This window comes from Pongo pygmaeus, chromosome 9 (assembly GCF_028885625.2).
Source record: "Pongo pygmaeus isolate AG05252 chromosome 9, NHGRI_mPonPyg2-v2.0_pri, whole genome shotgun sequence".
NCBI classification, from domain to species: Eukaryota; Metazoa; Chordata; class Mammalia; order Primates; family Hominidae; genus Pongo; species Pongo pygmaeus.
In genome coordinates, this window is record NC_072382.2 from 118,992,013 (window position 1) to 119,008,672 (window position 16,660).

The window sequence follows — 16,660 nt, forward strand, 5'->3', positions numbered from 1 at the left end:
GCCTCCCAAAGTGCTGGGATTACAGGCGTGAGCCACTGCGCCTGGCCCAACTCATAGGGTAGAAGGCAGAGCACCCATGAACTTCTGTGGAAACTCCTGGTTCTCAGGCTGAGGAGTTCTCTATTCTGTCTCTATCAGGAAGTGTACCCTATGGATGATGTCATGGATTTAAGGGAGGTATGTCGGGGGAGCAACAGGTGCCATCAATGCCATGGGGGCCTCCAACCCCACTTCCTTCTTGTCCAGTCCAGCACAGCCATGCCCTGAAGGTGCAATGCACTGGTGTGGGGTGGGGGATTGGTGTTGGGCATTCAGCTGGCCTGTGGATGGAGAGGAAAGCCCACTTTCTTGCAGAGGCCTTAGGAGTTTAGAAAACAAATAAATGTGCACAAGCCAGGGCTTCTCATGTGGCAACCTGATTACGGGGGTGACGGGGGCTTAAGGTTGAGAGCCCAGTGGCTGGGAATCTAGAGAAATGAAGGCAATGGACTTACTAGCTGAACCCAATGAGCAGACCCCTGCTCCAGCCTGAGTCAGCCCACTTGATTGGGCTTTTGTTGGCAGATTTGTCCCAGGTGCTCCAGACTCTTGCCCTCTTGCCTCACCTGCAGCTGTAGATGTCATTGATCTGATAGTGCTTGTTGAACGCCACTGCCTCCATGCTGTCTGTGAGAGGTCCATCCAGTACCCGGATACCTAGGCAATGAAGGCCACAGCAGCTCCTCACTAATGCTGGTCTCCTAGCCGGGCAACTGGGAGGTAGGGAGCCATATGTGGGAGACTTATTTTTCCCTACATGCTGTTTGTACATTTTGCATTTTTTTTTTTGAGACAAAGTCTCACCCTGTCGCCCAGACTGGAGTGCAGTGGCATGATCTCGGCTCACTGCAGCCTCCACCTTCTGGGTTCAAGTGATTCTCCTGCCTCAGCCTCCCAGGTAGCTGGGACTACAGGCGCATACTACCACGCCCGGCTACTTTTTGTATTTTTAGTAGAGATGGGGGTTTCACCATATTGGTCAGGCTAGTCTCGAACTCCTGACCTCAGGTGATCCGCCTACCTTGGCCTCCCAAACTGCTGGGATTACAGGTGTGATCCCCGTGGCCACCGCGCCCAGCCCATTTTGCATTTTTACACCATGTTTATGTATTACTTGTCCCCCTACCAAAAAATATATATATAGAGAGAGAGATAAAGTCTGGCTCTGTCGCCCAGGCTGCAGTGCTGTGGCACTTTCAGAAAAGGGACTTGGACAGGGTTTCTGGCTCCCTGGTAGTCTCATTGTGGAGAGCTACTACCCTCTGCTGGAGTATAAGAGGAATACAGTTAGTCTATTCAGTTTGTAGGTTCCCAAGCACTCCTAATAAGGAGTTATCGTGAGGACTTCCCCATTCATTCCCTTCACCTTCTGCCTTGATGGACAGAGGTTGAGTGTGAAAAAAACCACAGAACCACCTCCAGGGAGGAATGGGGCTGCTCAGCTCTCCCAAAAGGATGGAGAGCAGCCCGTGACCATCAGTAGGACTGGGAGCTGGAGAGCTGGGAAACGCAAAGGCTGCCCCCACAGGCATATCGGATCATAGAGGAAGAACCGTCAAGAAGGCACTTTGTAATTTAAGGAACTATAAATAGAAAAACACGTTTGAAACACCATTGCACTGAAAAATCAATGAGCTGATATGTCCTACAGACACCTATTATAAACTCACCCTTGCTCTATGCTATGTGTGTCAGCTGGGCTATGGGATAAAGACGTTTCAGAGTAAGGAGGGGTGCAGGAAATGAAGACTGTGGTCACAGGAGCAGCCTACCAAGGCTAGGCTGGAGGCACAAGTTACCTGCGATGCGGCTCCCGTAGGCCACACCCACGGCACAGAAGCTGTTGTTGGGCACAGCCGCGATCTCTCCTGCACATCGCGTGCCGTGGTGGTTGCCATTCTCCACATCCGGGTGGGGCATGGGGTCAGGGTCATTAGAGTTGAGATCATAGCTACCCTCAGGGCTCTGAAATATTTCAGAGGTGACATGTGGTCATTCACTGGTTAGAGGGGATCAGGTCCTGGGGTTCAGGGAGAGAAAGGAAATGAGAGTTTGGGACTCGAAGCTAGGGCAATAAGCTCATTTCTCATTGTTTCTGTTTTTGAGATGGAGTCTCACTCTGTTGCCCAGGCTGGAGTGCAGTGTCACAATCTCGGCTCACTGCAACCACTGCCTCCCGGGTTCAAGTGATTCTTCTGCCTCAGCCTACCGAGTGGCTGGGACTACAGGCGAGTGCCACCATGCTTGGCTAATTTTTGTATTTTTAGTAGAGACGGGTTTTCACCATCTTGGCCAGGCTGGTCTCAAACTCCTGACCTTGTGATCGGCCCACCTTGGCTTCCCAAAGTGCTGGAATTACAGGTGTGAGCCACCACGCTTGGACCCAATAAGCCCATTTCTATCTGCAAACCACACTGGCTAAAAGGTATGAGCAAAGGACACTGGGGCAAAACTGAGAAGTGCCACAGCTCCCAGCAAACTTCTCTTGCCCATTATGCGAATGTGCCTACAGCTCCACGGCTTGGGAAATCTGGAAAAAAGGCAGGTAGGGCTCCCTAGAGGCCACGCTTTAGAGAGAGGAAGGCACTCGGATTTCCAACAAGAGGGAAGTTGCCTGCACGGGCCACTCCTTACTCCTCAGAAAAGGACTAGAACTGAAAGCAGGATTGCTCTCTCTTAGAGTTAGAGCCATCTGCTGTGCCTTGACTGCCAGTCTGGAATGCTGGCTGGGGAAAAGGAGAGAATGAACCCATCCCACCTCTCAGGCTCTTTTATTTGGCCCAAAGACCTCTAGAAAAGGGGACAAGACTGAGGCAACATCAAGAAGGAGGTAAGACGTGGGGGGTGAGGGGCGTCATTCCAGGGCCACTCACATAGTTGGGTGCAATGTCCTGGATGGTGTGTTCCACTCCGTCATCCACTACCACCACCGTCACCCCTCGCCCAGTCACATTGCGTTCCCACACACCGGTCACGTTGATGTCCCTGCCCGGGCTCCGTCGGTTATTCTGTAAGAGAGACAGGGTGGGAATCCAGTGACACACAGCACAGCCCAGAGGGAAATGAAGTTATAGCTAGCAGCCCCTTTTCACCCTTGGCCTCCACCAAAGAGCCAGACAGAGATTGCAGGCCAATAGGTCAGGCGGGAACAGAGCCAAGGAGGGGCAGGTGAGAGCTCCGCCAAAGCCTTGGGTTCTAGGAAAGTTTGCCATCAGTCATGGGGGATTCGGGATAAAATGGTATCTAGGGTGAAGGGTTGGATGATACACTTCTTTTTTTTTTTTTTTTTGAGACGGAGTCTCGCTCTGTCACCCAGGCTGGAGTGCAGTGGCGCGATCTCGGCTCACTGCAAGCTCCGCCTCCCGGATTCACGCCATTCTCCTGCCTCAGCCTTCCGAGTAGCTGCGACTACAGCGTCTGCCACCACGCCCAGCTAATTTTTTGTATTTTTAGTAGAGACGGGGTTTCACCGTGTTAGCCAGGATGGTCTTGATCACCTGACCTCGTGATCTGCCCATCTTGGCCTCCCAAAGTGCTGGGATTACAGGCGTGAGCCACCGTGCCGGGCCGGATAATACACTTCTTATGCCAATGGTAGTATCGTATCACTTATGTCATAGTGTTTACTATGCGTCAGGCATGGTTCTAAGTGCTACACATGTATACATTCACTTACCCTAACCATAACTCTATGAGGTAGGCACTATTACAATCTCCACTTTACAGATGGAGAAGCTGAGGCACAGAGTTTAAGCAGCTTGCCCAAATACACGTGCTAGTAAGTGGCAGAGCTGGACCATGAGCCCAGGCAGCCTGGCTGCACCATCTGTGCCCTGTGCACTGCAGAACACCGGCCTCTAGAAGACAGTAGAAGGGAGGGAGAGCCGAGGGAAACACCACAGAACCGGGAAATGGTCCCTCAGGCAAAGGACAGAGGTGACTGAAGAGTGATATAGTCAAAAGCCCACTAAAGAACCGGACTGGAACCTATGCACCTGAAACTGCAAACTGCAGGACTGGACTCACCAGATGCCATTGCTGCGGGTACTTGGGGTCATTGAAGTGGACGCTGCGCTTGGCCCGCCTTAGCAGCCTCTGCTCTGAGTGCCAGCGCACAGCTTCATGCCCAGCCAACACAGCTTCCACCTGCTGCCGGATGGCCTCCACCTCCAGGGCCGGCCTGTGCCCAGCAGGCTGGACAAAGAGGTAGTGCCCCTGAAGCTCTCCGATGCGTCCAGCATTCACCAGCCCTGCTGCCTGGGCCAAGGCATCCGCCTGCTGCTCCAGAGTCTCTTCCTCTCCGTCACCTTCCAGGCTTTCCAGGTGCACAGCCCAGCTCGGCCCCCCTGGGCTGTGGCCATCAGGCCCACCTGTCCCTGCCAGGCCCATGACCCAGGGAACCAGTAAGAAGAGCCCGGCTAATTTCAGCCAGAGGCACGTGGGCAGGCCCAGGGGGGCATCCAAGTGTGGCACTTTCTGCCTCCTCTTCGGCATCAGAGCAGTGGACTGCAGACAAAGAAAAAGAATGTGGAAGAGATCAAAGAGCTGGTAACTGCAGGAATCTGAGAGGGAGATGCTGAGCCATCCATGCGTTCCCCCTGGAAGTCCCCAAGCCATTCCTTTTAAATTATGAAACATTTGATCCTCTCTTTTTGTTCACATTTATCCCTGACCAACAGGGATAAGCCCCCAGGTGGAGTGTGGGCCAGCACTAACGCCAGCGGATGGCCTCCCACAGCAAGACAGCCAATCCTCACGACACCAGCTAATCCAGCAGGAGGTCCAGTTGCTCACAGGCACTGCGAGCAACCCCTGTTGCCACCCACAGGGCTCAAAGCACACATCGCTTCCACAAACTACTGGCTGCATCGTGACTGTTCTTTAGGAGAGACAACTCCTTCACCCCTACATTTAGAGGGGACATAAATCTTTCCCTAGCTGACTCCTCAGTCCAGTTGTCCTCAAGGCTAATTCCCCATAACAGGGCCCCGTGCCCACCTGAATTCTACATGAGGTTGAGCTCCTGGTCTGGCTAACCACGTCACACTCATGTTGTGCAAATGGAGAAAAGGCATCACTTTCACTGTGATTAGTGTTGACTCAGCAAAGGCTACAGACCTGTGGGATCCAAGAACAGAAGAAATAATGTCCCACCAATCCCAGGGCGACAAGCAGAGGTTAGATAAACTCCAGGACCAGGGACCAAAGAAACTTCATTAATTGTCATTTCCAAAGATCTAAAATCGGTCATAGACTGGCGCAGAACTGGTACGGTGAGGCCAAATCAGTATAACACCCAGAAAACCCACTTCCTGTGCTATCATACCACCCTCTTTTCATTTTGTTCCCCAGAGGCCTAGCAAAAAACTGTTACCAAAATGCCTCTTGAAAGAGTAGATAATAACGTCCTACAAGTCCAGGTGGTAGCTAACTTCCTGATTTGTGTATCTCAGAAGGATACCAGGGAAAGTGAAAGGAGGGAGGAGGCAGGGGCGAAACAGGGGGAAAGCCAGAGAGTGCAAACAAAACAGAACAGGCACCAAGGACAAGCGGACAACCAGGAGAGAACGAATGACGAGAGAACCTCACTAAGCAGCTACTCCTATACTGAGCTCAGGAGGCTGGCTTCAAGGTGAGGACTCAGGCTCCAGACTAGGACTCCAACTGCCTGGGTTTGACAGAACCAGGGAATTGATCTCAGGAGCCCTCAAAAAAAAAAAAGAGCCAAGTTAGAACTGGGGGACAGACAAATGGGGTGGCAGGACGTGTGTGTACCTATGGTGGCTGGGCTCCTTTAAAAGCCTTTGCTCTCCACGGGGTCCACCCTGGGGCAGGGCTTAATACTCAGATACACACCCAAGCGGCTCTACCTCAAAGCATTCCAGAAAAATGGGAATTTTACTGAAAGGCTTCCTGGAAAGGAGAACTTATGCCACCTCTCCTTTACCTCTAAAAATCTTCATACTACATTTCTTCCTCTCGTTTTCTCTTAGGTTTCCAGGCATATTCCCTCTCAATCCCTCCCTGCCCCCGGGAGCCTCAATTCTCCCAAGATATTTAGGTGTCTTCCCCAGTCTGCATACTCTACTAAGTAAACAAACAAACAAACAAACAAACACAACCCTTGTTAGCCAGACAGTGGCCCCTCTAGGCAGACTCCTTCAGACTCAGTAGATCCCACCACAGATGTCCGGAAGAAAGAGAAGCATGAGCTCCTTCTGTCTCCCAGTGGCAGAGCAGCATTTTTATCCCCTAGGCTTCTGGGAAAGGAACCTTAAATGCCTTCTGAAAGCAGGTCTCAACCTCTCCCAACGGCTAGGCCTCTCTTTACAGCTCTTAGTTGACAAGGAAGAAGAGAATGGGCAGTCCGGAGTCCAAGATCCTGCTCCCAAGCGACTGTCCTCGCTGTTCCACACCCGGCTCCTAGAAGCCAGCTTGGGTACCGGGTCGGTTTCCCGATTCCCCCTCCGTCGGCCTCGATCGCTCCGTGCAATGTGCCCCTCTCCTCATCAGCACCCACATTATCCAGGAATCCTGGGCCCTGGGGCCCCATCTCCCTGGAGTCCCCCACGCCAGGACCTCAGGCAACCTCTGTGCAGCTCCCTCATCCTCAGACGCCGGCTTCTCCCACTTCTGGGCCCCCCTGACTACCCAGGTCCAGCCCCACACCTAGTTTCCAACTCACCGGCCCGGCCGCAGCTGCCGCCGCCTCCCTGCGGAAACTCGCGGCTTCCCGGGAGCCGGAGGAGCAGTGACAGCAGCATCACTTCCGCCCGCGGCGCAGCCAATCAGCGCGGCGCCTGAGGCCCGGCGACCCCCGCGGGCCCCAGCAACCGGCGCCCGGGGTCCGACTCCCGCGGGCGGCCTCCGCAGGCAGGGGCCGTGCGGGCGCTGGGGGCTGAACCCTCGGGCTCCGCCTCCCCGAGTCCTCGGGGCATCTTCCACATGGTCCCTCTTCAGAAGGCTCTCCTTCATGGCGTCCTCTGTAAAGGGCATCTCGGTTCCGACCTTTAAAAGCCCCTCGTTGCTCTTCTCCTTCTGACCGCCATGGCCCCGACTGTCCCTGTAATCTTCCCAGAGGGGATCCTGCCCACCCAGGTCGCCTTCCTTCTCGCAGTCGGCTCTCTCTTCTTCCCCGCGCCCCGGGAGAGTCCACCTGTATCTCAGGGGTCTCCCGCAGCATCCCCGTGCCCCGGCGGCGCCAGCTGTCGCCGCCAGAGGGCGCCGTCGGGGGCGGCGCGGCGCCACCGCAGCCTCTCCTCTCGCGGCCGGAGCCTCGCCCCCTCCGCTCGTGCCGCCGGAAGTGGGAGGTGCCGCGCGCGGGCCGGCGCTCGACCCCTCCCCCCGTGGCTCGGCCGCCCCCTCCCCCCGCTCCGCCCGCTCAGGTGCGTCCCGTCCCTCCCCCACTTTCTTCCCGGGGGCGCGGCGCGGGAGGTGTGTGCGGGGCGAGCGTGGGTGGGGGTTGCGGGGCGAGGGCCGGGGTTGGGGGTCGGGTGGGGGGCGTGGAGGGTGCTGTGAGAACCGAGGCGGGGGTCCCGGCCTAGAAGTGGGACCGGGGGTGGCTGGCAGCGGGGTGGGGGAGCCGAGGGGAAGGGGTGGAGGGGGGTCTGGTCCGAGCCAGCGGCCAGCTTAGCAGTCCCCTGTGGAGGGTGGCCAAGGCCACCCAGCGCCGCTTCCCCCCATTGTCCCCTTCCCGTCTGTCCCCTGTTCTCGCCCGAGGACCCGTGGCTCCGGCGCCCCTGCTTCGCTGGTGGTCGCCCCCGGGTTGCGGAGTTCTTTTTGGTACACTCGACCCTCCAGCCAGCTGTTCCTACCCGCGCCACGGAGTTGCATGCATGACCCGTGTCCTGGGGTTTCGTTCACCGGGCGCAGAGGACCCCCCTAGCCCTGGGCTATGTTGGAGAGGGGTTGTTTGCACCTGAGGGAGCAGCAATGGCGGTTTGGGCCCATTTTCTCCCAGGAGCGTTGTATAATGAGGGAAACTGAGGCACAGAGGGTCTGTGGGCTGTGACTGAGGTGTTGACACAGCCCCATCTGCCTCTCTGCCCCATGCGCTCTTCAGTGTTCCGGGGGGAATACCTGTGATGCTGTTAAAATAAAAGCAAGAATGCGAACTAACCCTATGTTCATCCCCACCTCCCAAGTATTTTGATTTTCTTTTCTCCTCATAAGGTCATAAGTTTGCTCAGCGGCATAAAAGATGACCTTTTGATTTTTAAAAAAGGCGTCTGTCCCAGTTCCCTTACTTGTGTTACCATGTTTTTCACCTTGTCATTTTCACGTTAGAGAACCCAGGATTCTTTTTTGCACCACTAGTCACTCTGAAGAGTCTGTTCTTTTCTCAGTTAGTGGGTATCAGGCCTTTCCCATCTGTGGGGAGCACGCTGACAGTAAAAGATGCACCCTGGATTACCCAGTATTGCATTACTTGTTGACTTACAGGCGGACACCTCTAGAAACTTCGCTTAAATTAATGGAGAATGCTTTGAATATAACGGCCATAAAGTGATTTAAAAACATGAGATCTGATTGATACTAGGCCGAAAAGTACATCTTTTATTGTAAATGATAGCAGACAAGGTAGGCTTGGGACCACTTGGAAGATCCTGGCAGACTAAGATGTATTGTTTGAAATGACTACATTTCTGCCAAAAGTGAAAATAAGATCTTTGCACAGACTCCTAGATATTTATGTAAATACAGTGACTCCTGAAGATTGCTGCACACTAGGACTTTGCATACAATGTCTGTTTTAGTACTCTTAAATATTTTCTCCCGGAGCCCAGGTTTTTGTGTTTCTTTACTGCAACAGCTCTGTTGTGTGGACATTCTGAGGGGGGAGAGATACATTTGTTTTAAACTTTGGAAACTTGTAGCCTGTAATTTGTTTCTGAATGTACAGAGCATAATGGCAGCGTCTGAGGTTGCTGGCGTTGTGGCCAATGTCCCCAGTCCTCCGGAATCTTCTAGTTTATGTGCTTCCAAGTCAGACGAAGGTCTCCCAGATGGTCTAAGGTAATGTGTGGACTCCTGACTGGGAAGATTCATTTGGGTAAAGGGTTTTTGAGATGGTCTTGTGTAGCTGGTCTTTCTTTTTGGCTCTGATGGCACTGCATTAGCTTTTTAAAGGTAGAGGACTGTCTGATCTATCTTTGTATTTCTGGTATCCAACACAGCATCTGATACTCAGCAGGCATGCTAAATGTTTGGGGAATGAATAGAATAGAATACATGGGGTCAAACTCATTAAAAAATGCAAACATTTTCCAGCCCTTTGCTACATGCACTGTATGTTCATTTAACCATATGTCTATATGTTAATATATGAGAAATGTTATATCGGTATGTGTCCATGGGTATCTAAATATGTATACATACAGATACACAATTACCCAAACTTGCATCTCATGGTAGCTAATATAATACATTGTTATGTACAATGTTGAACTAAATTAGCTATATAGTCATCTTCCAGTATATGCTGGAGATTGGTTCCAGGACCCCTACTGAGGATACCAAAATCTATAGATGCTCAGGTCCCTTCCATAAAATGGTGTAGTATTTTATCTGGGACAGGCGTATGCCCACCCTACTTAAAGCTATTAAAAAGATAAAAAATAAATAAATAAAATGGTGTAGTATTTGCATATAACCTATGCATGTCCGCCCATATACTTTAAATAATAGGTTATTTACAACAACTAATACAATGTACATGTTATGTAAATAGTTGTGTTGTTTAAGGAATAATGACAAGGAAAAAAGTGTACATGTTCAGTACGGATGCATCCATCCAATTTTTTTCTGAAATTTTTTTTAATGGTTTCAAATCTATTTCACTTTTCTTTTTTTTGAGATGGAGTCTCACTCTGTTGGCCCAGGCTGGAGTGCAGTGGTGCGATCTCGACTCACTGCAAGCTCTGCCTCCCGGGTTTACGCCATTCTTCTGCCTCAGCCTCCCGAGTAGCTGGGACTACAGGCGCCTGCCACCACGCCCAGCTAATTTTTTGTATTTTTAGTAGAGACGGGGTTTCACCGTGTTAGCCAGGATGGTCTTGATCTCCTGACCTCATGATCCGCCTGCCTTGGCCTCCCAAAGTGCTGGGATTACAGGCGTGAGCCACCACGCCCAGCCTTTTTTTTTTTTTTTTTTTTTGAGATGGAGTCTCGCTCTGTCGCCCAGGCGGGAGTGCAATGGCGTGATCTCAGCTCACTGCAACCTCTGCCTCCTGGGTTCAAGCAATTTCCTTGCCTCAGCCTCCCAAGTAGCTGGGATTACAGGCGCCCGGTACCACGCCTGGCTAATTTTTGTATCTGAGTAGAGACGGGGTTTTGCTGCGTTGGCCAGGCTGGGTATTTTACTTTTCAGTGATTTGTTTTTATGTTTAAAAAAATGGACACAATAATTATACATATTCATGGGGTACATAGTGATGTTGTGGTGCATGTGATGTATAGTGATCAGATCAGGGTAATTAGCATATCCATCATCACAAACATTTATCCTTTTGAATATTTTCAGTCCATGGTTGATTGAATCCATGAATGTGGACCACATTCTACATAAAGAGGCTGACTGTGTATTCTTCCTCAACCCTTTGTTTTTTTTTTTTGAGACAGAGTCTTGCCCTGTCACCCAGACTGGAGTGCAGTGGTGCGATCTTGGCTCACTGCAACCTCTGCCTCCTGGGTTCAAGTGATTCTCCTGCCTCAGCCTCCCTAGTAGCTGGGATTATAGGCACCTGCTTGGTAGCCCAGCTAATTTTTGTATTTTTAGTGGAGACGGGGTTTCACCATGTTGACCAGGCTGGTCTTGAACTCCTGATCTCAAGCGATCTGCCCGTCTCAGCCTCCCAAAGTGCTGGAATTACAGGGATGAGCCACTGCACCTAGCTCCCTCAATTTTTTTTTGTTTTTGTTTTTGTTTTTGAGATGGCGTCTTGCTCTGTTACCCAGGCTGGAGTGCAGTGGTGCAATTTCCACTCACTGCAACCTCTGCCTCCCGAGTTCAAGCAATTCTCCTGCCTAAGCCTCCCAAGTAGCTGGGACGACAGGCGCCCGCCACCACACCCAGCTAATTTTTTGTATTTTAGTAGAGACGGGGTTTCACCATGTTGTCCAGGATGGTCTCCATCTCCTGACCTCGTGATCTGCCCACCTCAGCCTCCCAAAGTGTTGTGATTACAGGCATGAGCCACCGCACCTGGCCCTCCCTCAACTCTTTTCTAGTGTACCTGGGTCCTCTGATACAATAGCTAACACTTAACTACACTTCTATATGTGTTAACACATTTAATCTTCACAACAGTCCCAGGAGGTAGTGATAATATTATTATTCCCATTTACAGGTGAGGAAACTGAGACACAGAGAGGTTAGTAATTTGCCCAAGGTTTCCAAGCTATGTTAGAGTCAGAGTTTTGATAAATAAAATCAACTTCATACACTAGTAATAATGGCAGCTAAGGTTTATTGAATGTTTACTATGTGCCAGGCAATGTACTGAGTACTTTATGTGCATTATCTCATGTAATCCTCACAACAGTCCTATTAAGTGGATAGTATTATTTCTGTTTTACAAATGAAGTAACTTGCCAAGAGTCAAACAGCTTGTAAATGGTGGGCGGAGTCAGGATTCAAACTCAGGTACTATATATGCCTGAATTTTTAATTAAGCACCCCCTCACAGTTAACTCCCAGCGGGAAGGAATCAGCTTCAAGTGTTTATATTATTGAGACAGGATCTCCCTCTGTCATCCAGGCTGGAGTACAGTGGCGTGATCATGGCCTACTGCAGCCTCCACCTCCTGGGCTTAAGCAGTCCTCTCACTTCAGTTTCCCAAGTAACTGGAGCTACAGTTGCACGCCACTACACTCGGCTAATTTTTAAATTTTTTTGTAGAGACAGGGTCTTGCTATGTTTCCCAGGCTAGTCTTGAACTCCTGACCTCAAATGATCCTCCTGCCTTGACCTCCCAAAGTGTTGGGATTACAGGCATGAGCCATTGTTCCCCACCGAGGTATTCTTTCAGTTGTTTTATTTTGAACTAGTATGATTGAGGAAACAAAGACGCATCAACTTGAATCCCCATTGCTGGTTAGGTATGGTTAAGAGTGTCAGTTATAGAATTAGTTTAAAAAAAGAGGGTGGGGTCAAATAAATTAAACATAGGCGTAATTCCTGGGTGAAAGATGTACAATTGTGAATGTTGGATGTCATTGTAAATATGTTTTAAAGACTCCTTTAAAAAACAATACCTCACTTCAGCCTGGGTGACAAAGTGAAACCCTGTATCAAAAAATAAATAAAAAAAAAATAAAAGCAGTACCTTGAATGGCTGTGACAAGTGACAGAATATCCTAATGTTAAGCATATGTATACTTACTGTGTGGGATAAAATTTCTATTGACAGCTTCAATTTTGGATTCAAAATTGTCTGTACTTTAGACAACTTAAAATGTAGGTGCTATACTCTGGAAAACTGTTGAAGAACCTAAAAAGTGGTTCTGGTCAAAGATCTGTATGAGTTTGAATGAAAATTATTCTTGTGAAATGTGAGAGAAGAATAAAAACAATATTTCTAAGTTAATATTATAATATTATGTATAACTAAATTAGTACATGTAACTAAATTAAATATTCTAACTAGTATTAGGCTAATTCATTGGTATCCCCAAAAGTTATTCAAATTGGCTCTCAAAAATTATTTGGATCTTCAGAATCATTCATGTTTGGCCATTTACTGTAGACTGTCTTTAGAACCCAGGTTTTTGGCCAGCTTACACCTATAATTCCAACACTTTGGGAGGCTGAGGCAGGCGGATGGATCCCTTGAGTACAGGAGTTCAAGACCAGCCTGGGCAACATGGCAAAACCGTGCAAAAAATACAAAAAATTAGCTGGGCGTGGTGGCATGTGCCTGTAGTCGTAGTTATGAGTCTGAGGTTGAGGATTGCTTGAGCCAAGGATGTTGAGACTGCAGTGAGCCTTGATTGCACCACTGCACTCTAGCTTGGGTGACAGAGTTTAGACCCTCTCTAATAACAAAACCAAAAAGCAAAAAACTAGGTCTTAACCACCAAGCTATACTACCTGCATATGGGATAGAAATCACTGGATTGAAACTAAGTTCTTTCATTATGATCGTCGGGAGGTTTTACATAGTCTAGCTTTGTTCTTCTAGTAGTTATGTTGAAAGTATTATATACTTTTCTTTTTATCTTATGTGTTTGATAGCACCAAAGACTCTGCACAGAAGCAGAAGAACTCGCCTCTGTCGAGTGTAAGTAGCCAAACAATAACCAAGGAGAGTAACAGAAATGTCCATTTGGAGCACTCAGAGCAGAATCCTGGTTCATCAGCAGGTGACACCTCAGCAGCGCACCAGGTGGTTTTAGGAGAAAACTTGATAGCCACAGCCCTTTGTCTTTCTGGCAGTGGGTCTCAGTCTGATTTGAAGGACATGGCCAGCACAGCAGGAGAGGAGGGGGACGCAAGCCTCCGGGAGAGCCTCCATCCAGTCACTCGGTCTCTTAAGGCAGGGTGCCATACTAAGCAGCTTGCCTCCGGGAATTGCTCTGAAGAGAAATCCCCACAAGCCTCCATCCTAAAGGAAGGTAACAGGGACACAAGCTTGGATTTCCGACCTGTAGTGTCTCCAGCAAATGGGGTTGAAGGAGTCCGAGTGGATCAGGATGATGATCAAGATAGCTCTTCCCTGAAGCTTTCTCAGAACATTGCTGTACAGGTCAAGTGTCAAGTTTCTACTACTAAAATGTAATTGGGGGATGGTGGGGTTCAGGGTGGGAGATATTTCTTCATATTTGGTGGAGAACTTGCTGGCTTGTTTTGTTTTTTGTTTTTTTGCTAGCAGCCATCATACTACTCTCATACAGTGCCATAACAATGACTTCATTCTGATGTTCAGTAAATAAGAAAGCCAGTAGCTAGTGTCTAATCTTAGGGCAAGTAGGAACTTTATGACCTAGGTGTAGTCTCTTTCACTGAGTAACTGATGAGTGCAGGACATTAGCATTCATATGTATCATCTTTGTCCTTGCAGGAAGAATGCTTGTTAATTCTCTGAGTCACATCTTAAGAAGTACAGTGTATCCTGCCTTCTAGTGATGGGTGTGCTTTGTTGTAGGAGAAAGTATGGGCACAACAGACTGTAGAGGGCAGACGTCTCATCTCAGACTTGAGGCTTTCTCTCAGTCAGTCATTGGGTCTTGTTTGGGTTATTTTGTGGGACCAATGATTAATGCAGTGTGGATGTTGGTGTCCATTTGCCAGAACTACATTGCTTAGCTTGCTTGAAAGCTGGTAAGGGGAAAGAGCAAAAAGTTAGTTACCTGTGGCGGAATTCTAGGTGTTAGTGATTCTGCCTCTTTTAAAGTGTCTCTGAACAATTCTAAATATAACTTTTTTTCTTTATAGACTGATTTTAAGACGGCTGAGTCAGAGGTAAACACAGATCAAGATATTGAAAAGAATTTGGTAAGTATTTAAACTGTCCTTGTTATATGAAGCCATTATCAAATAGAAGATCTAGAGGCATATCAACTCAGTTGGAAAAGGTGCAGGAGTCCCCTTCATAAAATCCCTGACAGATGGTCAGGTGACTTTTCCTTGATCACTTCCAAAGATGGGAAGCTTACTGCCTCACAAAGCAACCAGTTACGTTCAAAAACAATAGCTCTTATTGGCCAGGCACAGTGGCTCACGCCCATAATCCTAACATTTTGGGAAGCCGAAGTGGGTGAATTGCTTGAGCCCTGGAGTTTGAGACCAGCCTGGGCAACGCGGTGAAACATCATGTCTACAAAAAATACAAAAATTAGCCAGGTGTGGTGGTGCATGCCTATAGTCCTAGCTACTCAGGAGACTGAGGTGGGAGGATCACCTGTTCACCTGAGCCAAGGAGGTTGAGGCTGTGTGAGCCATGATTGTGTGATTGTACTGCAGCCTGGGTGACAGAGTGAGATCCTGTCTCAAAAAAAATTAAAAAAAAAAAAAAAAAGGCCGGGCACGGTGGCTCACGCCTGTAATCCCAGCACTTTGGGAGGCCAAGGCAGGCGGATACCTGATGTCGAGAGTTTGAGACCAGCCTGGCCAACGTGGTGAAACCCCATCTCTACTAAAAATAAAAAAATTAGCCGGTCGTGGTGGTGCATGCCTGTAATCCCAGCTACTCGGGAGGCTGAGGCAGGAGAATGGCTTGAACCCAGGAGGCAGAGGTTGCAGTGAGCCAAGATTGCACCACTGCACCCCAGCCTGAACAACAGAGAAGCTCCATCTCAAAAAACAAAAATAAAACCTCTTATTGTTAGATTTTATTCTGAGATGAAGATAAAACCTTATAACTTCTTGCTTCAGTCCGGGTGCGATGGCTCATGCCTGTAATCCTAGCACTTTCAGAGGCCGAGGCGGGTGACTCACCGGAGGTCAGGAGTTTGAGACCAGCCTGACTAACATGGTGAAACCTCATCTCTACTAAAAATACAAAAATTTAGGCCAGGCACAGTGGCTCACGTCTGTAATCCTAGCGCTTTGGGAGGCTGAGGCAGGCAGATTGCCTGAGCTCAGGAGTTCGAGACCAGCCTGGGCAACATGGTGAAACCCCATCTCTACTAAAAATACAAAAAATTAGCCAGGTGTGGTGGCGTGTGCCTGTAATCCCAGCTACTTGGGTGGCTGAGGCATGAGATTAGCTTGAACCTGGGAGGCAGAGATTGCAGTGAGCCGAGATCGTACCACTGCACTCCAGCCTGGGTGACAGAGTGAGACTGTCTCAAAAACAAACTAACAAACAAGCAACAACAAAAAAACAAAAATTAGCCTGTAATCCCAGCTACTTGGGAGGTTGAGGTAGGAGAATTGCTTGAACCCGGGAGGCTGAGGTGGCAGTGAGCTTCTTGCTTCAGGCCAGGCGCAGTGGCTCATGCTTGTAATCCCAGCACTTTGGGAGGCCGAGGAGGGTAGATCACGAGGTCAAGAGATTGAGCCCATCCTGGCCAATATGGTGAAACCCCATCTCTACTAAAAATACAAAAATTAGCTGGGTGTGATGGTGCATGCCTCTAGTCCTAGCTACTCAGGAGGGTGAGGCAGGAAAATTGCTTGAACCCAGGAGGTAGAGGTTGCAGTGAGCTGAGATCGCACCACTGCAGTCCAGCCTGGTGACAGAGTGAGAATCTGTCTCAAAAAAAAAAAAGTTCTTATTGTAGCTTTCTCTTGAGCTTTATGGAATAAATCCAGTTCCTTTCCTGCTTGTTCGTCCTGTGTATATTTGAAGTTTTTTTATGCCTGTGTATATTTGAAGTTTTTTTATGCCTCCTCCCCTTATTCTCTTACTCCCCAAGTTCAAACCTTTCCAGGTGAAACATCCTCAGATGTTTTTAGTATTCTTTTTGATACTATTTTGATACTATTTTCCATTTCTTTATCATCATTCTGGTTACTTTCACCTAGACATGTTCTATTTTATCAATATTTGTTTTAAAAAGTGATCTTGAGAACCATGTATAATAGTACAGATACAGTATAATTACTTTATAATACAGTGGGATGTCTCAGTATCTCTCATTCTAGACACTATTTCTTAAGCTAACATTGACTTATTT

At 48.9% G+C, this 16,660-nt stretch overlaps 2 protein-coding genes across 11 annotated transcripts in view; one reads left to right on the forward strand and one right to left on the reverse strand.

Moving 5' to 3' along the window:
* LOC129008112 (proprotein convertase subtilisin/kexin type 7) overlaps window positions 1-7,321 on the reverse strand; it is a 27,914-nt gene extending 20,593 nt beyond the window's left edge. For 3 of the 7 annotated variants that reach the window (XR_010127649.1, XR_008492471.2, XM_054439934.2), the window contains exons 1-6: window positions 6,725-7,233; window positions 5,038-5,157; window positions 4,066-4,545; window positions 2,913-3,047; window positions 1,839-2,004; window positions 606-696 (exon numbers count right to left, since the gene is read on the reverse strand). Coding sequence is in view for 5 of the 7 variants with exons in the window: in XM_054439934.2 (XP_054295909.1) it covers window positions 606-696; window positions 1,839-2,004; window positions 2,913-3,047; window positions 4,066-4,533 (860 nt within the window). In the remaining 2 variants the exon portion in view is untranslated. Of the gene's footprint in view, window positions 1-605; window positions 697-1,838; window positions 2,005-2,912; window positions 3,048-4,065; window positions 4,546-5,037; window positions 5,158-6,724 lie in introns of all 7 variants that reach the window. The other 4 variants (XM_063671495.1, XM_054439933.2, XM_063671494.1 and 1 more) reach the window with 4 other exon arrangements.
* RNF214 (ring finger protein 214) overlaps window positions 7,285-16,660 on the forward strand; it is a 53,728-nt gene continuing 44,352 nt past the window's right edge. The window contains exons 1-4 of one of the 4 annotated variants that reach the window (XM_054439937.2): window positions 7,285-7,424; window positions 8,942-9,054; window positions 13,275-13,785; window positions 14,475-14,534. In XM_054439937.2, the coding sequence (XP_054295912.2) occupies window positions 8,948-9,054; window positions 13,275-13,785; window positions 14,475-14,534 (678 nt within the window). In that variant the 5' untranslated portion in view covers window positions 7,285-7,424; window positions 8,942-8,947. Of the gene's footprint in view, window positions 7,474-8,941; window positions 9,055-13,274; window positions 13,786-14,474; window positions 14,535-16,660 lie in introns of all 4 variants that reach the window. The other 3 variants (XM_063671489.1, XM_054439936.2, XM_063671490.1) reach the window with 3 other exon arrangements.